Source organism: Gracilinanus agilis, chromosome 3 (genome assembly GCF_016433145.1).
Source record: "Gracilinanus agilis isolate LMUSP501 chromosome 3, AgileGrace, whole genome shotgun sequence".
Lineage (NCBI taxonomy): Eukaryota > Metazoa > Chordata > Mammalia > Didelphimorphia > Didelphidae > Gracilinanus > Gracilinanus agilis.
In genome coordinates, this window is record NC_058132.1 from 418,344,670 (window position 1) to 418,367,443 (window position 22,774).

The following is a 22,774-nucleotide window of genomic DNA, read 5'->3' on the forward strand; positions in this document are numbered from 1 at the left end:
GTCACTTAACCTTTCTGAGACTCAGTTTCATTTTTTGTAAAATGGAGGTAACAAAAGTACTTGCTTTACAGAATTGTTATATAGATTGAATGAGATACTTTTAAAATGCTTTGCAAGTGTTAACAACATTATTTATATGTGTAAAATATATATATGAATTTGAGGTCTTTTTTTGTGGTATACACACACATACATACTAGCTGGTACAATTATGTGAATTAGGATCATAGCCATATATTAGGACCCAATTAGTGCAGCAAAAAGTCCCTTGAAGCAAAATCTATCTTTTCTAAACAAACAGATTTTTAGTGGAAACTCTTCTATACTCAGTTGATATTCAGGTTTGAGTGAGTAATTTTCTTTCTCTTCCTATCATGCTTGTGCCATTTTCACGATCATCAGACAAATTTATTCTGCAGCTTCACTAAGTAGCCCCAGAAGTGCTGGATGAAGCTGCACACATTTCCTCTGAATTGGTATAGTCTCATGTCATTATGCTTCCTTAAACTTACAAAAGAAGTTTAACTTTTATTTGTTTGCAGGTGAGGGTTTGTTAACTGTATGATTACTTGGCATTTTCTGGTGCCAGATAAGAAAAAGAAAAGTTAATCAAAAGAAGGGAGAAAAAAGACCTATTAAGAAAAGTGTATAGCGGTATAATCTTTGATAAACTGAAGAACACAAAGTATTAGGGAAATAGCTCTTTTCTTTTTTTTTTTTAAACCCTTACTTTCCTTCTTAAAATCAATATTGTGTGTTGATTCCAAGGCAGAAGAGTGGTAATTATAGAGGACCAGCTCTATATGGTAGGGGTCCTGAGTGGCGTTTTATGGCGTCGGATTGCTAAGACAGGAAAAAGAAACTGAGAACAGCCGAACTAGAGGTTAGCCCATGCTGATCCCACACTATGGGATTTTTTACTTTATTTTATACTGGTTTCAAACAAAGAAAACAAAGAAAGAATCACAGCTGTGAAGGGGTTATAAATCATACACAATTCATTAAAGCTTAAAAGATAGAAATATGGGTGCAAAGACAAGGGCCAAGTTCCAACCATCAATTAGTAGGGGATAATTCTGGAAATAAATTTCATGGAGATGTTTACTAATTGCGTTCTGCCTTGATTTACAGATCTGCACCTGGTCAGATAGTCTGGACTAAATTGTCCGGCTCCAGTCCTTATCTAAGTAATATATTTTTTAGGTTTCAGGCTTCTTAATTATCAAGGAGAGAAATTGTCAAGGAGAGGAATTGTTAACTCAGTAGCTGCTGGTCTGGTTAAGGACTCAAAGCTTTCCAATAAGAATATTGAGAGAATGTGGGGATCTAAAAATGAATCAAAAGAGGAGCCTCAGATTTTTACCTTAGATGGTCCATTCTATCTGCATCTGACATGCAGTGCAGAAAAATCATACACACAGTTTTACTTGCCGATGATTTTGTAATGGGATCCAGATAAAACATCTATTACAGGCTCTGTTTCTCTAAATGACTCCTAATAGCCTCTTGGAGGGGTCAAGTTGTTTTTGGATTAACCAACCTGCGGGTACCAGAGCTTTTCAGGGCTCAGGTGACCAGGACCAAACACAAAGACTGCCTCAGCCTGGATTGGTCACGTAGGGAATCCAGATAACAGGCCCTAAATTTGACCCTATTTCTCCAATTGGCTCTTTACATCTAATGGCTTTCAACGGGTAATGGGAGCAAAGAGGGGTTAAATGACTTGCCCAGCTAGGAAGTGTGTGAGGCAACAATGGAACCCAGGACCTCCTGTCTCTGGGTCTGACTTTTAATCCACTGAGCCACCTAGTTGCCCTAGAAATAACTCTTTTCAATAAGAGTTTCAGCAGGACAGCAATATGGCAAAGAATGGGTTTATACCAGCACTTAAACTATATGTCACAAATATAAACAATCTGAATAGAAAAAGTTGCATCATTAAAAAGGGGAACCCCCCAAATTCTATATTCTGAAATTGTGAATAAGAGATGAATACATAACCAGTCACTAGACAATTCATAATCACTTCTGAAACTAGGATTTTATGATTAACTTTTCACTTAAAACTGATGACACATACAATAAAAAAGAATAAGAAAAAAAGAAAAACAAAAACAACCAAAATAATTTTCCCATTATGACAGAGAAAAATGGTGAAGGTTTCAAGTTACCAGCTAAACTCAAGTATTTGTCATAATTAGTAGCTTATGAAAACAATTAGATTGGAAATAGTGCTAATGAACAAGGATTTATTTTATTGACATGCATTATGCCTTCAGTAAACATTTTTTGTCATACATTTTTAAAGTGATTTCTGCATAGCAGCTAATAATGAGGTGAGTGATATCTAAAATGACATTTTTGTACCAGTTTAATTCTTTTATAAGAAAACAAAGTATGGCAATTTTTATTTCACTAATATGTTTACTAGTCATAAACTGAAACAATTTATTTGCTGCTCTTTGTGGACAATCAATGATTCAATGAGTTCTGATTAAATCATTAACAAAATGTATATATGGGAATATATTACAGTAAATCTCCAAGTTTTCTTTTGAGAGAGCTACATTTTTTGATGTTATAAAAGAGTTAGGACATACGACTTCTCCCTTCAACTACTCATTTAAAATTATACTTTCAAAAAAATAAATATCTACTGTGGGCCTTCTCCTGTCTTCTGATTCCTTATCAGAAAGATAACACACACATAGACATAATCTACAAGTGTAAAACTGAACCAGGGAAAATCTGGAATTAATTATAAAGTGTTTTTGGTTCCTAATGCAGCTGTTACAAGTGTTTGATTTGGCAAATGATCATAAAAGGCAACGCATACCAATTTCATGAGCAACTGTAAAAGCTGCATGGAGGCCATCATCCTCAATCACTGCACAGCTGCGCTCAGGAGAGCATATGGTCCCAACATCTGCCATTCCCAGAGTATCACATGAATGATGCCCACATAAATCCTGCGGGGGAGGAAAAAAAAGAAATCATTAAAATAAATTTATATCCAGGAAAAGCCACTATGTGTAGTTACTTGCTCTCCCAAACAGCAAGAATTTGGATAAATTTAAATGTCACCTGTTCTTCTATGGCAGCTCTCCAAGGACAATCTGAGGTTATTACACTTTCTGAACTATTCTGGGCTACTGAAGCACATGCGTTATATAATGAGGTTCAGTTATGTTTTAAAAGATATCCTAAGTTTTGCCCTTCATTTTATAATAGTATTAGTAAAGCCATAATATATGCATTTTTAAAACATCTAAAATAGTTAGATTTCAATTTGGAGGGCCTCTATACTCAATTCGGTATTCAACTTTAGAATGTAAATATTCCAGAATATTAAAAAAAATCCAACCTTAGCTATTCTAATTGTGCATATATAATAGTAATTCAATGAACAATCATTTCTTTTTTTTCCTTTTTTATGTTGAATTGCCTATATAGAAAAATAATATTACCTCAAATAAGGAAAGTGTTCATTGATCCTCTGAAGTAACCATAACTTTGTTGAAATATCTCCTAAGGTGAAGTTTAGAATTCCTTTTTACACACACACATACACACACACACACACACACACACACGTATATTATATATGTGCAACTGGTATGTGGTATTCATATGAATAGATATACCTATATGTATTACAGATAATATATGTAATATGCACATGAATATATCTCTACATATACATATAAACCACTACTAGATTATTCCTTGTTTTTGGAAGATTTAACAAAAGTAAAACTTTTACTTAAAAAGAAAAGAATATAGATATTAATTTTAAAGATATTAAAATTAAATAGATATTCTCTTGGCAACATTGCTCTACTGAAAATGGTCTAAGCAATTTCCCACATTACCTAGCTTCATCTTGAGAATGATCATTGCTGTTACAAACAGTGGGGAAAGGTTCAGGATTTGGAATTGTAAGATCAGGTTTTTAGCTTCAGTTCTGAAATTTACTAGATTTGAAACTATGGTCATCAGTTTCCTTTCTCTAAAGCAGAAGTAAAAGGAATACTTTCAATTTTCACCTCACAGGACAATGACAAGGAAGTCATTATATACATGCAATTTTATTATTATAATAATTATTATTTTTAAGTTTTTATTTTTCTCCAATTACATAAAAGATACAATTTTTAACAATTTTCTGACATTTCACTATCCATGTTTTTCCTCTCCTTCCCTCCCCTCTCCCATCTCCAAGATGGCAAGTAATATGATATATTATGTGCCATCATGCAATACATATTTCCATATTCATCATACTGTAAAAGAAAATACATTTCCACTTAAAAAAGAAAAAACTCATGAAGGAAATAAAGTGAAAAATGGCATGCTTCAATTTGCTTTTCAGATTCTTTTAGTTCTTTTGATGGTGATGCCTTTTTCATCATGAATCCTTGGAGTTGTCTTGGATCTTTTCACTGTTGACAATAGTTAAATCATTCATAGTTGATTCTGATATATTATTGCTGCTACTTTGAACAATATTCTCCTTGTTCTGCTCACTTCACTTTGTATCACTTCATATGTCTTTCCAGGTTTTTTGTGATCATTCTGTTTGTTACTTCTTATGATACAACAGTATCCCATTACAATCAAATACCACTTGTTCAGCCATGCACCAATTGATGGACATCCCTTCAGTTTCCAGTTCTTTACCACCACAAAAAGAGCTACTATAAATATTTTTGTATAAGTAGGTCCTTTTATTCTAGTTTTGATCTCTTTGGGCTACAGACCTAGTAGAGGTATCACTGGGTCAAAGAGTATGCACAATTTTATGACCCTGGGGGAATTGTTCCAGTTTGCTCTCTAAAACAGCTAAATCAGTCCAGTTTCACTAGTAGTGTATTAGTGTTCTAATTTTCCCACATCCACTCCAACATTTGTTCATTTTCTGTTTCTGTCATATAAGCCAGTCTGATAGGAAAGGTGGTATGCCAGAGTTGTTTTAATTTATATTTCTCTAATTAATAGCATTTGGAGCATTTTTCATGACTAAAGATAGTTTTAATTTCTTCATCTGAGAACTGTCTATAATAATATATCAATTGGGGAATGCTGCACAGTCTTATAAAATTGATTCAGTTCTCTATATGTTTCAGAAATGAGCTCATTGTCAGAGACATTTGCTATAAAAATATTTTTCCAGCTTTTTATTTCCCTTCTAATCTTGGTTACATTGATTTTGTTTGCACAAAAACTTTATTTAATGTAGTCAAAGTTATCTGTTTTACATCCATAATGTTTTTGTTCAATATAAGTGACTATTTTTAAATGGGTGGTGTTTGCAAATTAATAAAATGTTCTTTCATTTGGTCAAGATGTCAGTTTTTAAAATCTTGGCTCCAAAGAAAGAAACAAGAAAAACTCATGAAATTTTTTAAAAACTTTTTAAATTTTTTATTTATTTTTACATTCAGTCTTCCCCTCCCCTCCCCACACCATAGAAGGCAAAATACATAATTTATATCTTTATCTTTCATGTTTCCATTCATTTTCTGGAGGTGAACTCTCCATAAGTTATTCTTCAAATATTTCATTCTTCATTATCTCATGTAGTTCTTTCTAAGTTTTTTTTTTAATTAATCTGATCATCGTTTCTAAAAGTGCACAAAATTAAAATCTTGGAAAAGAAACTTAGAGGCTATGTAGTCCAACATTCTGATTTTACAAATGTGGAAAGTGAAGTCCAGAATACAACTATGGAATTCCCTTAGTAATAAGCTCCAGGGATTCTCTACCAGCTCTATTGTAAAACATGAACTTCTCTGGTTGGCATTTACAGTCCTTCATAGTCTAGCTCCAGCTACCTTTCTAGACCTATGACACATTCCTCACCTTCATGGACACTGCATTATCATAGGCAGCTCTTCTCAGGAACCCTCTTCACACTCTCAGTGCCCTACCACCACTTCCACCTGTTGGAATCCCAAGTTTCCTTCAAAGTTTAATTCAACAAAATATGAATCTTAAGAGAAAAGACAGGTTAGCTATCAGCAGCAACACAAGTAGACTGTCAGTTTGTAAATACTTATGTTTCTAAATCATGATCATACATTAATCTAATGATTCTAAAATAATTTATATAGTGAAATTTATGTAGTTTAACTGCATAATGTAGCTGCCAGATTTTTATTTTTGTGAGATATTAGTGAGATATAAAAGAATAATCTTTTAATAGTTCTACCATCTTAGAGAGCAGCTAATAGTTCTACCAGTGGTAAGGGAAGGATATTAGCTTTGGAATTTGAGGACCTTGGTTCTGCTACTTCTTTGCCCTTGAATAAGTCACTTAATCCTTTTTTTTTTCCCAATATCTTTATCACTTCTTGGCTTTTTGGCTATGGTCAAGTGCAATTTCTTCATCTTTTAAAAAAATGGAGATTGAATTAGGTGAACTTCAAGCTTTCTTTTAGTATTATAAACTTGGATATTGAATTATGCAATAGTATTCTAAGTGGTCTTTAGCATATTCAAAATTTTTTCTTGTTATTCAATTGTTTCAGTCATGTTCAAGCCTTCATTTGGGGTTTTCTTAGCAAAGATACTAAAATGGTTTCCATTTCCTTCCCATTTCATTTTACAGATAAGAAAACTGAGACACACAGTGTGTTAAGTGACTTGTCCATAGTCATATAACTAGTAAGTGTCTAAGGCCAAATTTTGAACTCAAGTCTTCCTGACTCCGGGCCCAGAGTTCTATCTTTGCCACCTAGCTGCCCATTCAGGAATTACATTTATATATTAAAGATAACATTGTTTAAATATTACCCTATGCCTTTAATTTTTTTTCCCTGTTTATTCAGTGTATCTTCTTTATTGAGTTCAAAGAGTTTGAACCATAAGCATTTAAGGTTCAAAGAAGTAGTATTATTTGCTAAAGATGAGATCCATATGATTCAACTTGTGGTCAAGAATGCTATGATTCTCTTTAATCTACCCGGTCTAGTGAAATGAGTAAATTCATAGGTAGCCTTTTATTTTTAACTGATATCAATATGAAAAATATTGTCAATAAAAGAAACAAAGAAAAGACTCCTTTTTAAAAATATAAGAAATATAAGACCTGGGAAATTGTAACACAAAAGCAAACATGATTACCATTTACGGAGAGCACTTGACACCATGCCTGACACATAGTAAACAATTATTAAATGTTTATTCCCCTCTCCCTCCCGTAGAAAAAATTCACAACATCCTCAGATCTTGCTGGTACTGTTCACTCTTTCAAACTTGAAGGTTTTAATATATAAATGTACTTTTTGTGCCAATAGCCATTCACACCCCCATACACAACTCATGAAAGTTAGGCTATATTTTCCTTTAAAGATATTGAAACCAGCCTCCTAATGTGGTTGACTACATATGGTAAAGCTCAGGTTGCTGCTATAATTTCCCCATTGTCTGAGTACAAAATAGCCATGAGCCACTCCAGTTAAATTCTCTGATGCTTGGATAGTGAATAATGATGAATAACTCAGGTACGGGGGCTTTGTTTAGCCACATCAACTAGCTGCAAGTGGATATTTTTGTTGAATATTATTCTCCTATGGCTAAGTAAATTTCTTTGCTAACTAATCACCTAGGAGTGTTTCATTTTGTTTAAATATTGAACCTAAAAGATCCAGGTGACTGATCTGAGTTAGACCCAGCCCATAGCAATTTCAGAATTAAAAACTTTTTAAAGCTTTCAAACATGTTTTTAGCATTAAAAGTCAATGTTATACTATCTCTCCTCTACAAGACAGTAAGCTATGTGAGGGCAGCGACCATACCTCATTACTTTTTAATTCTTCCACTACTGAGCCTGGTGCTTTTACACAGCCATTGCTTAATAAATGTTGGTTGAACTGAACTGAGTAAATATTGTATTCTGAGATGAAGCAACATTTATGATGGACAAATAAAGTGCTAGTTTGGAAATCAGAAAGCCTTAGTTCTGGTCTTGATTCTGCCACTACTTAGGTGTATGACCATAACCAAATAATTTTGCCTCCCAACCCCTCAGATTCCTTTTATAGAAAATAAGGGGACTGGATTACATTATGCCTAAGGTTTCCTACAGTTTTATTTTTTCCCTTTTGGCATGGCATGGACCTTCTCTCCAAATATTCCCAGGTTCTCGCTCTTCTTGGGGTTGGAGTTGTTCACTCACCTGACTTTCACCAAATACAGATAGTCAGGGTGATTTCCAGTAAGGGTAGCCATGTAGCTACTACTTCTCAGGGTTATTAGTGTAACCGCTGTGAATTGTTCTTGTTCTCTTCTCCTCTCTTGTCTTCACCTTTGTTTTCTCAGCAATAAGTCAAAATACAGAGCAGAGAAAGTTTCTCTATTCTTTCTACAGAAGAACTGTAGCCTCCCATTGGTCAAACGAACTGCCCAACAACAGGTGAAGGGCAGAGAAAGAATTATATCCCCCCACAACCCAATTCTTAAACCTGTCCTTTCACCTCCATTAACCTGCAGCTATATCTTCTCGTGCAACCTCACCTTGGTTTAGAAATCAAATCCTTATAGTTTGTTTTTAATGAGGAAAATTGCATTTGTCCCATAATCATAGAAATTTTCATGTCCATAATTCTCTAGTTATTAATCTAAAAGTTCTCTACTTTTTCATATAAAAATCACTTAGGCAAATTGCATATCCCTTTCCCTCCAATATTCTACAACTCATCATATGCAAATGGCTGTATCAATACTGAGTTAGATAGTTAGTAATTGCTACTCTAAAATGTTAAATTACTTTAATTCCCAAATGAGTGAATTGTTCAGATCATTTCCTTACACTGAAATCACTGAGTAGTCAATTTTTTAAAATTAAGTATCATGAAGATATGATGTACTCCCTAACAGTTAAGAACAGCTAATATTTTAGAATGTTTGACATCACTCCTTTCCCCACAAAATAGTTTCACACTATATGTTGGTGATGTTGTGGTTATAGTTAACAACTCTTGTTATTATGGCAATAACATAAAGATAATTTTAAAGGTACCAAAGTATTCTGAATTGTTTAACAACTGGTTAGTGATTAATAGCAATATTGCAAATTACCAATTATTTAACTGGTGATCAACATTGTTTTATAAGCAAATCACCCTTGTTTTATAACCTGTTAAAATCAATTATTTATGTATAGATAATCCTGACCCTATGAAGGCCCTAGAGTTCATTTAGATCAGTATTAAGTAGTATAATGACTCTAGAGGTGGCAAAGAAATCACAATATCAATTTATTTAATAGAGATTTTTTAATTCAAAAATATTCCATTTTCCCAATTACATGTAATAACAATTTTTAACATATGTTTTCTGAAAATATAAGATCCAAATTGTTTCCCTCTCTTCCTTCCCTTGCCCCTCTTGAAGATGGTAGGTGTTCTGGACTATATATGTATTATCATGCAAAACAAACTTCCATATTGGCCATTGTTGTAAGAGAATACTCATATAAAGCCAAAACCCTAAAGAAAACCATAACTAAACTAATGTGAAAAAAAGGCATGCTTTGATCTGCATCTAACTCCAACAGTTTTTTCTCTGGAGGTGGATGGCTTTTTTTTGTCCTAAGTCCTTCAGAATTGTCTCAGGTCATTGTATTGCTGAGAGCAGCTAAGTTCTTTCATAGTTGATTATCATGCAATATTGCTGTTATTATGTTATTATGTACAATGTTCTCCCAGTTCTGCTAATTTCACTCTGCATCAGTTTCCAACTCTTTCTGAAATCATCCTACTCATCATTTCTTACAGTGCAAGTATAGTATTCCATCACATAGCACAATTTGTTCAGTCATCCCCCAAGTGATGAACATCCCTTCAATTTCCAATTCTTTGTCACCACAAAAAGAGCTATTTTAAATATTTTAGTGCAAGTAGGCCCTTTCTCCTTTTTTTAGCCTCTTTTTGGTATACAGACACAGTAATGGTATCACAGTATCAAAGAGTACGCACAGTTTTAAAGCAACTTTGGACATAGTTCCAAATTGCCTTAATAGAGATATTTTAAAGAAAATGCTTTATAAGTTTTAATATGCCAAACAAATATGAGATGTTTTTATTGTTATTATTTACTCTTTGATCTATGATTTCATCAGTATAAGGAAATCTAGATGGGGTGGCTCCCTCTGCCTATGAAGATGCACAACTGTTTTCCAATTAATAGATGAAGAATAAACTTACAGAATAAGGTATTTCTACATGCAGATGAATTCAGTTAATTTTTAAAGTAAAAATGATAGAATTAAAGATGGCATCAAATTATTTTATTTTCCTTCATGCTTTCTTCTTTTTTTAGCATTGTTAAAAGATTGGAACATTTATTTAGTCTGCCACTATGATACTGGACTGCCATCTTAGTTTTCGATGAGTAGTGCAACAAGTGCATTCATATCCATAAGAAAAAAAAATTAGGCACAACTAATAGTTGTCTTAAAAATCTGAATGAATTTCTGGATGGCAATTTGGAACTATGTCCAAAGAGTGCTAAAAGACTACCTGCCCTTTGATCCAGCCATACCATTGCTGGGTTTGTACTCCAAAGAGATCATAGGGAAAAGGACTTGTACAAAAATATTTATAGCCAAGTTCTTTGAGGTAGCAAAAAACTGGAAAACAAGGAAATGGGTGAACTTTCAATTGGGGAATGGCTGAACAAATTGTGGTATCTGTTGGTGATGGAATACTATTGTGCTCAAAGGAATAATGAACTGGAGGAATTCCGTGTAAACTGGAAAGACCTCCAGGAATTGATACATAGTGAAAGGAGCAGAGCTAGAAGAACATTGTACACAGAGACTGATATACTATGGTAAAATAGAATGTAATGGACTTCTGTACCAGCAGAAAGCAGTGACACAGGACAGCTCTGAGGGATTTATGGTAAAGAACACTACCCACATTCAGAGGAAGAACTGCAGAAGTGGAAACACAGAAGAAAAACAACTGCTTGAACACATGGATTGATGCGGACACGATTGGGGATGTAGACTCGAAACGACCACACCAATGCAACTGCCAATAATATGGAAATAGGTCTTGAAGAAACCAGTGGAAATGTGCGTTGGCTATGGGGGGGGAGGGTATTGGGGGAGGGTGAATGGGAAAGTAAGAATATGAATCATATAACCATGGAAATTTTTCTAAAAAATAAAATTTAAAATGCAAAAAAAAAGAAAAAATCTGAATGAATAAAACTACATGAAAATTATAAAATACTATGGACAAGAAAATTGGATGGAGGAAATAGAATTAGGAAACAGTGAAAAGAAAGAAAAACTGTGTATTCTATAAAATTATTTTCTTTGAGGAATCATGTTGCTTCAAAAAATTCTTAACAGTAGCCTTAGATTCTCAACTTTGACAATTTACTATTACAGTCTTCCTTCTTATGTCTATATTGTTTAGCTTTTTTGAGATTGGGGCCAAAATGTAGGCTATAACCATTTGATAAGATTCACTTTTGACCTAAATATATGATAATTAAAGAATGTGAACTAACATCTTGTCCTGCCTTACCTCTTACTTAAGAGGTTTGATTTACAGTATCTATAATATATAAATAAATTCTGATAAAGTATCTATCAGTATTTGTAGGGAGAGAAAAGACAAAAAAATGTTCTGTTTTGTAAACAGGATAGGTCTTTTGCTTCTAAAGAAGAATGAATGGCACACTCTGGGAGTAAAAACCAAGAGCAAAGAACTGATCCTGGACGGCAAAATTTAAGCCTAAAGAAATCATGTTTCTATTATTTTAGGGCAAAAGTGATGTGGATTTTAGCAAAAGTGCTATTCCAGTAGAAATGTATTTTTTTTTGCATCAGAAAATTGTGTATTTCTGTTTCTTTTACATAAAGACTAAGTACTCTAACAGAGGTACTTTAATAATCAGAATGGTGAAGTGCTAGTTTGATAGTTGAAATGCAAAGATTTATTCTTGTTAGCACAGTGACAGAAAATCCATAGTGACCCAATTTCTGCTATTGTCCCATATTTTTCCTACCTTTTATGCCCAAATTCCTTGACAAGGATGTCTACAATACATGTTTTCACTAATTTTCCTCAGGCTTTCTTCTTATCTTTACAATATGGCTTCTAACCTCAACATTCAATAGAAATTACTCTCTCCCAGAGTGAAATCAGTGGAACCAGGAGAGCATTGTACACAGCAACAGCAATACTGTGGAATGGTCAGCTGTGATAGGCTTAGCTACTCTGTAAGCTAGGAAAATTCTGTGACAAAGAATGCTATCCACCTCCAGAGTAAGAACTGTTGGAGTCAGAATGCAGATCAAAGCATATGATTTATCACTTGTTTATTTGGGCTTATGTTTGGGGGTTTTGGCTTCATAAGATTATTCACTTATAAAAATGAATAATATGGAAATATGTTTTGCATGATGATGCATGTATAACCCAGATTGAATTGTTTGCCAGCTTCAGAAGGGGGGAGGGAAGAAAGGAGACAATTTGGATTATATAACTTTGGAAAACTTATGTGGAAATTTGTTATTACATGTAATTTGAAACAAATAAATAAAAATAATAATCTTTAGAAAAAGAAATTGCTCTCTCCAAAGTTAACAATGATGTCTTATTTGTCAAATCCAATGGCCTTTTCTCAGTCCTTATTCTCCTTGATCTCTGAAGACTCTGACACTCTCAATCATCCTCTTCTCTTTGCTATTCTCTTCTCTCTAAATTTTTGGGACACTATTTTTTCTGGTTCTTTTACCACTATGATGATTCCTTAATTTTCTTTGCTATATCTTCCAAGTCATGCAGACATATCCCACAGAGCTCTGTTCTAGGCCCTCTTCTCATCCTGGTGATTTCATTAGTTCCCAGAAATTTAATTGCCATCTCTGTATTAATGATTTTTAAATCTACTCATATGGTATTAACCTAGCTGCTAAACTTTAGTTTTGCACCTCCAACTGCCTACTGTACATCTCCAATTGCAGGTTGAATAGACATTTTAAACTCACTGTTTCCAAAATTGAACTCATTATCTTTCTCTCTAAACTGTCCCGCTTCCAAATTCACTATTAATATCAAGGACCACCATCTTCCCATTACCTCACATTCTCAACCTAGATGTCATCCTTGAATCCTTTGACCACTCCCCATCTAAACTTTTGCCAAGACCTAATGGTTTCTCCTTTGCAACCTGTCTTTTTCATATCTTCCTTTCCTCTGATATCTACCCTTGTGCAGGCTCTCATCTCCTCACACCTGAACTGATAAAATAGCTGGTTGGTTAGAAGACCTGTGACAAGTTTCTCCACAGAACAATGCATTCTCCATTCAGCTGCTAAAGTGATTTTCCTATAAGGTTAGGTCTTTCCATGTCACCTCCTCCAGGTCATAAAGTCCATTTGCTCTCTGTCTCCTCCAGAAGCAAATAAAAAATTCACTGAAATTTAAAGCCCTTCATATGCTTGGTCCCCATCTTTCCATTCTTCTGACACTTCACATTCCTCCTAACCCTACCCCATACTCTTGATACCAAATAAAATTTTCATGAGCCTTTAGATTTTTTTCAATTCTTAACTAAAATTAAACCATATAAAAACTGTAGTTTGAATGTAGTTTTCAAAAAGTACATGTGGTTTTTAATTTTTTACCACATTACATAGCAAATAAATACCAGAAAGCCAATTTCTTTCTAAAAGTATGCTTCTGCTCAGTAAGAGCTGATATAATTTTTCACTTGTGAATAAATCCAGTATGTTTTTTCAATAATTATTCAAGTCAAGGGGCAGCTGGGTAGCTCAGTGGAGTGAGAGTCAGGCCTAGAGACAGGAGGTCCTAGATTCAAACCCGGCCTCAGCCACTTCCCAGCTGTGTGACCCTGGGCAAGTCACTTGACCCCCATTGCCCACCCTTACCAATCTTCCAACTATGAGACAATACACCAAAGTACAAGAGTTTAAAAAATAATAATGATTATTCAAGTCAAATTGAAAATGTTAAGAATGCTATAAAATTATTATATCTTCTTTCATGCTTTAATCTTTTTTTTAAAATGTACTATATTCCACTCCTTCAAAAAGAATTAACTACTCATTAAAGCTATTGGAGAAAGAGGCAATTATAGCAAAAAAGAGTCAAAAGCTTGTATCACTCTACTTAGGTTCAGTTAGAAAAATTATATGTTTTAAAAAACAAAAAAATTTCAAGATCCTACTTAATTTTCTTTTTAAAATGTCATCAAGAAAGTTACATTTGAATTTGAGAATAAAAAAGGAAACCCATAATAGAAAATCAACAGCCTGAAATAGTTTACGGGACAACAACCTTAGACATCTTTATTGTACAGCTTCCTATAATGCAGGAAAAAAAGAAAAAAATTCTAAGAGGTCACAAACTTCTTTTTAAAAAAATAGAGAAAATAAGTTCCTAAACTTGGAACCCAAATTAGAAAAAGAATCAAAGTATTTTATTTGAAAAAGACAACCACAGAATTACAGTGGCAATGATACACAAATTAATGTCTTTCAAGAATGAATTCCAGGGGGCAGCTGGGTAGCTCAGTGGATTGAGAGTCAGGCCTAGAGACAGGAGGTCCTAGGTTCAAATCTGGCCTCAGACACTTCCCAGCTGTGTGACCCTGGGCAAGTCACTTGACCCCCATTGCCCACCCTTACCACTCTTCCACCAAGGAGCCACTACACAGAAGTTAAGGGTTAAAAAAAAAAAAAACTAAAAGAAAAAAAAAAAGAATGAATTCCAGAGGATCATTTCTTTAAGGGAAAGGTTTTCATTGTGTATAAAGAAATATGTCTCCATTCTGTTATAAAACTGCTATCTTTAACTTTACTCTTTGTTGACATTTAGTTTACATTTATGTCTAGTCCTTAAAAAACCTGTGACCCTTTACTCCAAATGTATCTGCCCTTTCCCTTAAAATCAAGAGATGCCCTCTGAGTATCTGAGTGAGAGAATGGAAAAAAGAGAGAGAGAAAGAGAGAAGCACAGAGAGAAAGGGGTGAGGAGATAATATGGGAGCCATAGAATTATCTGATAACTGGGTTTCTGGAAACACTTCATTTAGTTTTCTAACTGACTCGGTTTTCTCTCTTCTGTGCTTTGCATATTATTTTTAGTTTTGTTAAAAAACAACAACAAACTAAAAATCCTACCAAAGTTTTTTCCTGAGACATTTAAAAAATGAGCTTATAAGTCAATTGTTAGTACGCACCTGAAGCCAAGTATTAATAATATGACCAATTTATGGATGTAAAGCTTGAATCTCAGGCAAATTATATGTTAACTAGTAAGTTATTGTATTGTTTTTCTTCCTATGAAGAACTTTATGTTTTTCCATTAAACCTAATGAAGAAAAGACTCAGTTTTCTTTTTTTTTTTAAGCCCCATTTTCTTTCTATAGAATCAAAGGACTGTGAGAGTAATATGATACTGAAGAGTTAGTCCAAACCTTTCATTTAGAGATGAGGAAATATAAGTTCATAGATGTTAAAGTGGCCTACCCAAAGTAAAACAGCTAGTTGGAAAAGTCAGGATTAGAATTCAGATCCCAAGTTCATTAATTTAGGACTTGAAAGGCTTATGGTGGTCATTAAAGCTATCTTCCTCATCTTAGAAATAAAGAAATATTTCTAGAAGAAGTTAAGTGCCTTGCTCAATCATAGAACTAGGAAGTGTCTGGGGCAGAATTTGAACATAAGTCTTTTAAACTCCAAGTCCAACACACCATACCACACCAAACTGCACTACGTCAGATCTCCTAATTATCAACCCACTGACTTTCTATTACATTCTTCTTGTTAAACATTTCTCCAATATAGGAGATACTCTGGGATACTACTGGATCTGCACTGTAATCCTTTCTACAGACTATTTAGCACTAGAACTTCCAAAACCCTCAAAACCATCTAAATAAGTTATATTCTTTAAAGGGAGGTCAAATTTAAATTATACATATATGATTTTGATGGAATTATTTTTAAAAGATACTAGAATATTCAGAATACTTGTTTCCTTCACTGGCTTGGTTTTAAATATCTATTAGCTAATTCTAATCATCTTAATTATCCTATATTTATTTGCCCCTTTTATCAAGCAAACATTAATTGTTTATTTACTGCCATGAGAGGGCTTATTATCAGGAAACATTTACCTGTGACAAGAACTGCACAAATGACTACAATATGCTGAATTCTCCAATGTGTCTTAAGAGGATTTATAAGGTAGAAATAGAGATATGATATTACAAAATCATATAAGATAATATTTGAAAAGTCCCTTCAAGTCAGCTCCATCATTCCATACATAAAAAAGCAAGGTCCAGGGTTGCTAGGTGTCATGTGCACGTTACCATGCTGGTTAGAGTCAGGGCTTGGATTAGAACTCAGGTCTCTGTACTTCTAGCACTGGACAACATGCTGCCTGTAATTCCTTCAATACCAGGTATAAAAGGATAACTTGTGGGAAGGCTTCTAATTTATCCCCATTGCAGATGATGCTTGCTGATGGTTTTAGGTACATACTGTTTATTATTTTTAGGAAAGGTCCTTCTATTCCTATACTTTCTAGTGTTTTCAATAGGAATGGATGTTGTATTTTGTCAAAGGCTTTTTCTGCATCTATTGAGATAATCATCTGATTTTTGTTGGTTTGCTTGTTAATGTGGTCAATTATATTTATATACATATATCAATTATATTTATATATATATATATCAATTCCTATGCATTCCTGGTATAAATCCTACCTAATCATAATGAATAAGCCTTGTGATTACTTGCTGGAGTTTTTTTTGATGGTATTCTATTTAAGATTTTTTGCATCTGTGTTCATTAAGGAGACTGGTCTATGCTTTTCTTTCTCTGTTTTTGATCTGCCTGGCTTTGGAATCAGTACCATATTTGTGTCATAAAAGGAATTTGGTAGAACTCCTTCTTTGCTTATTTTGTCAAATAGTTTGTATAGTATTGGGATTAGTTGTTCTTTAAATGTTTGATAGAATTCACTTATGAATTCATCTATCCCTGGGGATTTTTTTCTTAGGGAGTTCTGCAATGGCTTGTTCAATTTCTTTTTCTGATATGGGATTATTTAAGTATTCTATTTCTTCTTCTGTTAATCTAGACAATTTATATTTTTGTAGATATTCATCCATATCAAAAGGATAACTTGTAGGGCTAGCAGGGAGGGAAACCTTTTGTTTGTTTTATTTTATTTTTGTCCAGGACTGTGATATTTCCTTAGGGTAGGGATCTTAGGGTAAGGATAATCTTACCAATTTGGAGCAGCAATTCATAAAATTTATAAAGAACTGCCTGGGGTACAGAGAGATTAAATAACTTTCCTAAGGACATAATCAAGTGTGTGCCCAGTCAGGTCTTTAAAAGTCTGAGGCCATAATCTTACACACTGCAGTTTGCTGCCTCTCCAAAAAACAATGTCTTTGCAGTGGGTGTCACTAATGCCAGGAATTCTCTCTATCTTCACCTCTCTGCCTCAACTTTCCTAGCTTCTTTCTGCTTAAATCGCACCTTCTGTAGCAGTCCTTTCTGGAATCTCTCCTTTCCCTTGGCTACTATTGCTCATCCCTCTATGAACGTTTTTAAACCAATCTTTGTTGTTGTTCAATTGTTTTAGCTATGTCCAACTCTTCGTGACCTCATTTTGGGTTTTCTTGGCAAAGATGCTAGAGTGGTTTGCCACTTCCTTCTCCAGTTCATTTTACAGATGAAGAAAATGAGACAGTTAAGTGACATGCCCAGGGTCAAGTAGCTAGGCTGTATCTGAGGCCAGATTTGAACTCCCAATGAGTGTTCCAGACTCCAGGCCCAGCATTTTATCCAGTGCACCACTCAGCCACCCAATATCTATCTATTCCGCATAAATCTGTAAGTACTTGGTTATTTTCATGCTCTTTCCTTCATTACATTGTGAGCACCTTGAAATCAGGGCTTTTTTATTGGCACATAGTAAGTGTTTAAAAATGCTAATTGACAGATATATTAAGCAAATGAATGGAGAGGATGAAAGAGATTAGGAAATATACATTTTAAACTAATGCAATCACATGGGCAAGTATTGCCTCTGGTTTATTGAGAAGCAGAATGATTTTAAACTTAAAAACTTTTAAAATAGTTCATCTTTCCTTTCAACTAAATGCATGTATACACATATACAGCCTGTAATAGATCTACCTATATATATACATATCATACAACTCCTAATAGATCTAGGTATTGGCTCTATTAGCTACTAGATCTAGTTATCTCTAAAAGCTAGATGGCCCTAGGGCAAGAGTTGTTAAAAGTGTGAAGGGAAGGAGAGGTTACAAGTTAATGATCAGACTAGACTCTAAAAATGATCTCACTGGTAAAATAAACTCCTAGGCGTGGAAATTCATCCTACCAAAGTACATTCCATCTTCTCAGCCATTTAAAGACAGAATTGTCTACCCAGTCCAAAGTCACATGTTCAACACCTACATGTCGCTTCCAGTTGTCAATCTGATACCTTAATGAAATAAAATTAAATTGGGGGTAGCTAGGTGGTTCAGCGGATTGAGAGATGGGAGGTCCTGGGTTCAAATATGACCTCAGACATTTCCTAGCTGTGTGACCGTGGGCAAGTCACTTAACCCATTGCCTTGAGTATTGTTCTTCTGCCTTGGAAACAATACACAGTACAGGTGTTTTTGTTTGTTTCTTTGTTTTTTAAGAAAGAAGATTAAATTCCTTAAAAGCTCAAAATAGCTATGGGGTTTTTTTGGTGTTAATAAATTACCACAGCTTCTCAGTTAATCAGCTTCCCTGACTCCCTGCACTTTCCCAATGCATATTATACAAATTACACAACAGACTATTATACATTATATATATATATATATATATATAAATAAATAATATACTGAGAGGGTAATCTCCTGTCTGATGATAACCCGGTTGAGCTTACTTACCTCCCGGGTAAAGAGAATAGCTGCATCGTAATGTTCCTCATGATCATCTCCCAACTGGTTGTGTTGGTGTTGCCACTTGCAAAAATTCTTGAGTGTAGTGGCAGCGTTTTTGTTTATTTCCAACCCTTTCTCCTTGTCATCCAACACCACCACCTTCACCACTGCTAGGCGGATGTGGTTCTCGATGCTTGGGTGACTGTAAAGCCGGGAAGCAATGGAGGCCAAAGTCAACAGGTAATGCTGCAAGTCCCGGCCATACTTCTTGGCCATAGATACATCCGCCACAAGCAGCAGCTCCACCTGCCTGGCCCTGGAGATGGAGCGCCGCTGACGTCGCCACCCCTTTTGTGGTTCGGCCGCTGGTGCGGCAAAGGGCTGCGGAGATGGTTTGTTCTGAAACATCTTAGTAGGAACTGCTTCTGGTTGTCTATGGCCGGTCCTGGGAGAGCTAGGGGTCTCGCAGCTGCTGCGAAGCTTCAGAGTTTTGAAACTGAAGCCCTCTCTAGTGAAGACGTGCGGCACCTGGAGCGACCCGTCCCGATAAACCCGCTCCTCTTCAGCTTCCCTTGTCCCCAGCAACAATGGCTTTATGGTGTAGCGAGTATGTTTAACAGCGAAGAAGCCCTTCATTCCTCCGCAGAGGTTAAAGAGGGCCAGGGAGCGGGGGCTTCCATCCACAGTGCCACGGTAGAAGCAGTGATCCCGGTGGTGTTGAGATGGAGGCAATGTCTCCTGCTGACCGTTCTGGTCAGAACCAGTGTTCAAAAGCTCCGGAAAGCCCACTGATCCATCTTGTTCCAAATCCAAGAGAAATTTCTTTCCCTCCACATATAAGAGGTATCCCACTTTGCCTCCTCCGGAGTAAAGTTGGTCAATGTTTTGCACTAGACCTCTAGTTTTCGGGTTGCTAGGGAGGGTGTAAGGAGGCTGCTGAGGATACTTTTGCTGCTGCTGCTTGTGAAGCAACTCCTTCTGCGGCTCGTAGTGGAGATGAGTTTCTGCTGTCTCTACTGCAATTGGTGGAAGTTGATAGGTTTGACTATAGGTAGGTGCTGGTAGAGCCCGGACTCCAGCAGAAGCAAAGTGCAATTCGAAAGCCAACAGGAGCAGAGGAGAAACCAACTTCAAGACCATATTGCTCCCTCAGAGTCAGAATTGATGAAGGGAGAAAAAAATTGGAAGGAGAGGTTTTTTTGTTTTAAAATAAGCAGGAATGCAAGTTACCATGGATTAAAATAAGCATATATCTACCCACATATTTGTATATCTATATCTTTCTAAACACATATATGTACACTTAATATATACATATGCATGTATGCAAAATGCATATATATGTACATATATACATATATGTTGCCTGTAATGTTGAATGAAATGTAAAGAGGGAAGGAGAAAATGCTGCCAACAAAACTTGTTAACTTTCAAAGTTGAGGTTCCGGTGTGTGACTTTTCTTTGTAGGTTTCTTTTTTAAAAAATAATAACGTTTGGACTCTTGCTAGGAAAAAGCTGGAAAAGGAGAAAGGTGGAGAAAACATAAAATCCCAAAGCCATCCACAGCAAACAGTGGTACAACAAGAAATAAGATTCAGAGACTAAAGCAGGCAACTTTTCAGCATTTCCTCTCTTCCCCTATCTCTTTTCCGAACTGGATCATCGATGATAGGAATGATCACTTTCCGAACTAAGCGCCAGCAGTTCTTTCTTTTTAATTTGTTGGTTTCATTTGGTCTCTTGAGAAACTGAGATGAATGAGGATAACCCAGATCGCCTTTGGTGAGATGGCAAGATGTCCTCACTTTATCCCCCGTGGCTCTGTATTTTCATTTTTGTTGTTATCCCCAGTTGGTCGATACGAACAAGGAGAGAAGAGAGAAATGTGAAGATGAGAGGAGGTCGAACAATGAATTTATAGTGGAATGCCATCCTGCAAGGGCAATTTCAAGAATTCGTCACTGCAGGCTGCCTCTTAAAGGGAGAGCTTCAAAACCACCACTCCCACACTCCCATCTCATTTAATCAGATAGAGAGGAGGGGAAAGAGAGAGAACAGGATGGGTGGGGTGAAGAGTGACGATTGGAGAATGAGCTAGGGGAGAGAAAAGGAGAGGAAAAAAAGAGGAAAGAAGAGGGGGTGGAGAGATAGAGAAGGGAGGGAGCAAGTGAAAATATTTGGGTAAGAAAAACTAAATTTCCTTTCAATCATCTACAACCACAGTGTTCCCAGGATTATTTTGTATTTCGCAACCAATCGGTATTGCCTAGCCTTTGCTTACCTCATTTCCTTCAGGGATGTTTTGGTGAATACTTGAGATAGTTATTAGTATGTTTTTAAGTTGAGTTCTCTCTCCCTCCTTCCCTTCTTCCCCCAACCCTTTTGTAGGGAATTGCTGCTGCAGAACTTTTTCTCGGTGTGTCCAGTAACCCTTTTGATCTCTTGCTTGAGTGGAATTGTAAAATCCGAACAAAGGATTGGGTCTTCTTTCCACTTAACATGCAAAATTCCTTTCTCCCTCCTCCCCTTTTTACTTTCTCCATTCCCCGCTTCCTCTTCCTTCTCCTTCCCCCCAAGCTACACTCTCAGTCAAATCCCCTGTTTGGGATTTTTACAAGGGGTTTCCTGGCACATTAATTGGCTGTACAGAGTATATTCCACCCCTGACCGCAGCTCCCTTCCCATCAGCTCAAGGCAGTACATGCCACATTTGCCAGGCAGCTGAAGAGTCTGGGAACTCTGTCCCTTTGTGTGGGAACTTAGGTTCCTCCTTTTCTCAAATAAGCCTTTCATTATTCCGTACAATCTGTCATTTAGTTTACGGTGTCTGCAATTTCCTTTCTTTTCAGAGGGCAGGATGGTGAAGACTTAACTCTTTAAATATACTTGTTTTCCATAATTTTGAAATACTCTTTATTTGCGTCCATTCTTTTTCTTCTTTTTTTCCTTCTGAAAAAACTACTGTCCTGGATACTACTGCTGAGGGGACAGAGGTGACAGAGGGAGGAGCACAATTATTATTTTATTTTGAAATGTACTTTCTTACCTTATCCTTTTCTGCCATTATTTCTCAACTTCTAATCATCAACTCTGGGAACAATGAAGTAACAATGTGTTTTGTGGATACTAGAGAAGAGAGTATGGAAGGAATGAGATTCCAAGGTGGTTCTGAGAATAGAAACACAGAGAGGGAGTAAAACAAATGAGTAAATAAAACTCAATTCATAAGAAATTTTACTTCCTGAAAAGTTTTTCACTTTGATGTGGCAGAAGTTTAGGTTCTCCAGGAAAGTAAACACCAAACTGTAAGGGGAAAGGCCATGAGTTTCTGGAACCTTATCAGGAGAATTAAACCACTGAGAAGAGAAGAAACTGAAATAATGGCTAATGTTTTTATATGTTTTAAGTTTTGAAAAATATTATATATTACCATTTCATAGTTGAGAAAACTGAGGCTGAGAAAGGTTTAATGGTTTGCTCAGGATCCCAAAGCTAGTAAGATTCTTAAGCAGAATTCTGAAGTCTACTCTTCCTAATTCAAAGACCCAAACTATCTATTATACCACCTAGCTGCTTGACAATATTGCTTTAGTTTGAACTCTTCTGAAGAGTGACTAAAAAATACTCTTGAATGATATCAATATTTTATCATCATTGTGAAGGACCATGTTAGAACCAGACCAAGCCAAGAAAGACTTGAGTCTTCCAAGTTGGTGTCAGGTTCTACTGTAGGGTGCCCTATAATGATTGGATTGAAGTTACAGAGATGAAGTCTACTACTGCTCTAATGTCATAGCACTCTCCTAGATGATG

At 35.5% G+C, this 22,774-nt stretch overlaps 1 protein-coding gene across 1 annotated transcript in view; it reads right to left on the bottom strand.

Moving 5' to 3' along the window:
- ADAMTS5 (ADAM metallopeptidase with thrombospondin type 1 motif 5) overlaps positions 1–20,136 on the bottom strand; it is a 79,610-nt gene extending 59,474 nt beyond the window's left edge. The window contains exons 1-2 of the mRNA XM_044670277.1: positions 18,967–20,136; positions 2,837–2,969 (exon numbers count right to left, since the gene is read on the bottom strand). Coding sequence (XP_044526212.1) covers positions 2,837–2,969; positions 18,967–20,100 — 1,267 coding nt within the window. The 5' untranslated portion in view covers positions 20,101–20,136. The remainder of the gene's footprint in view (positions 1–2,836; positions 2,970–18,966) is intronic.
- Between the last annotated feature and the right edge of the window lie 2,638 nt (positions 20,137–22,774).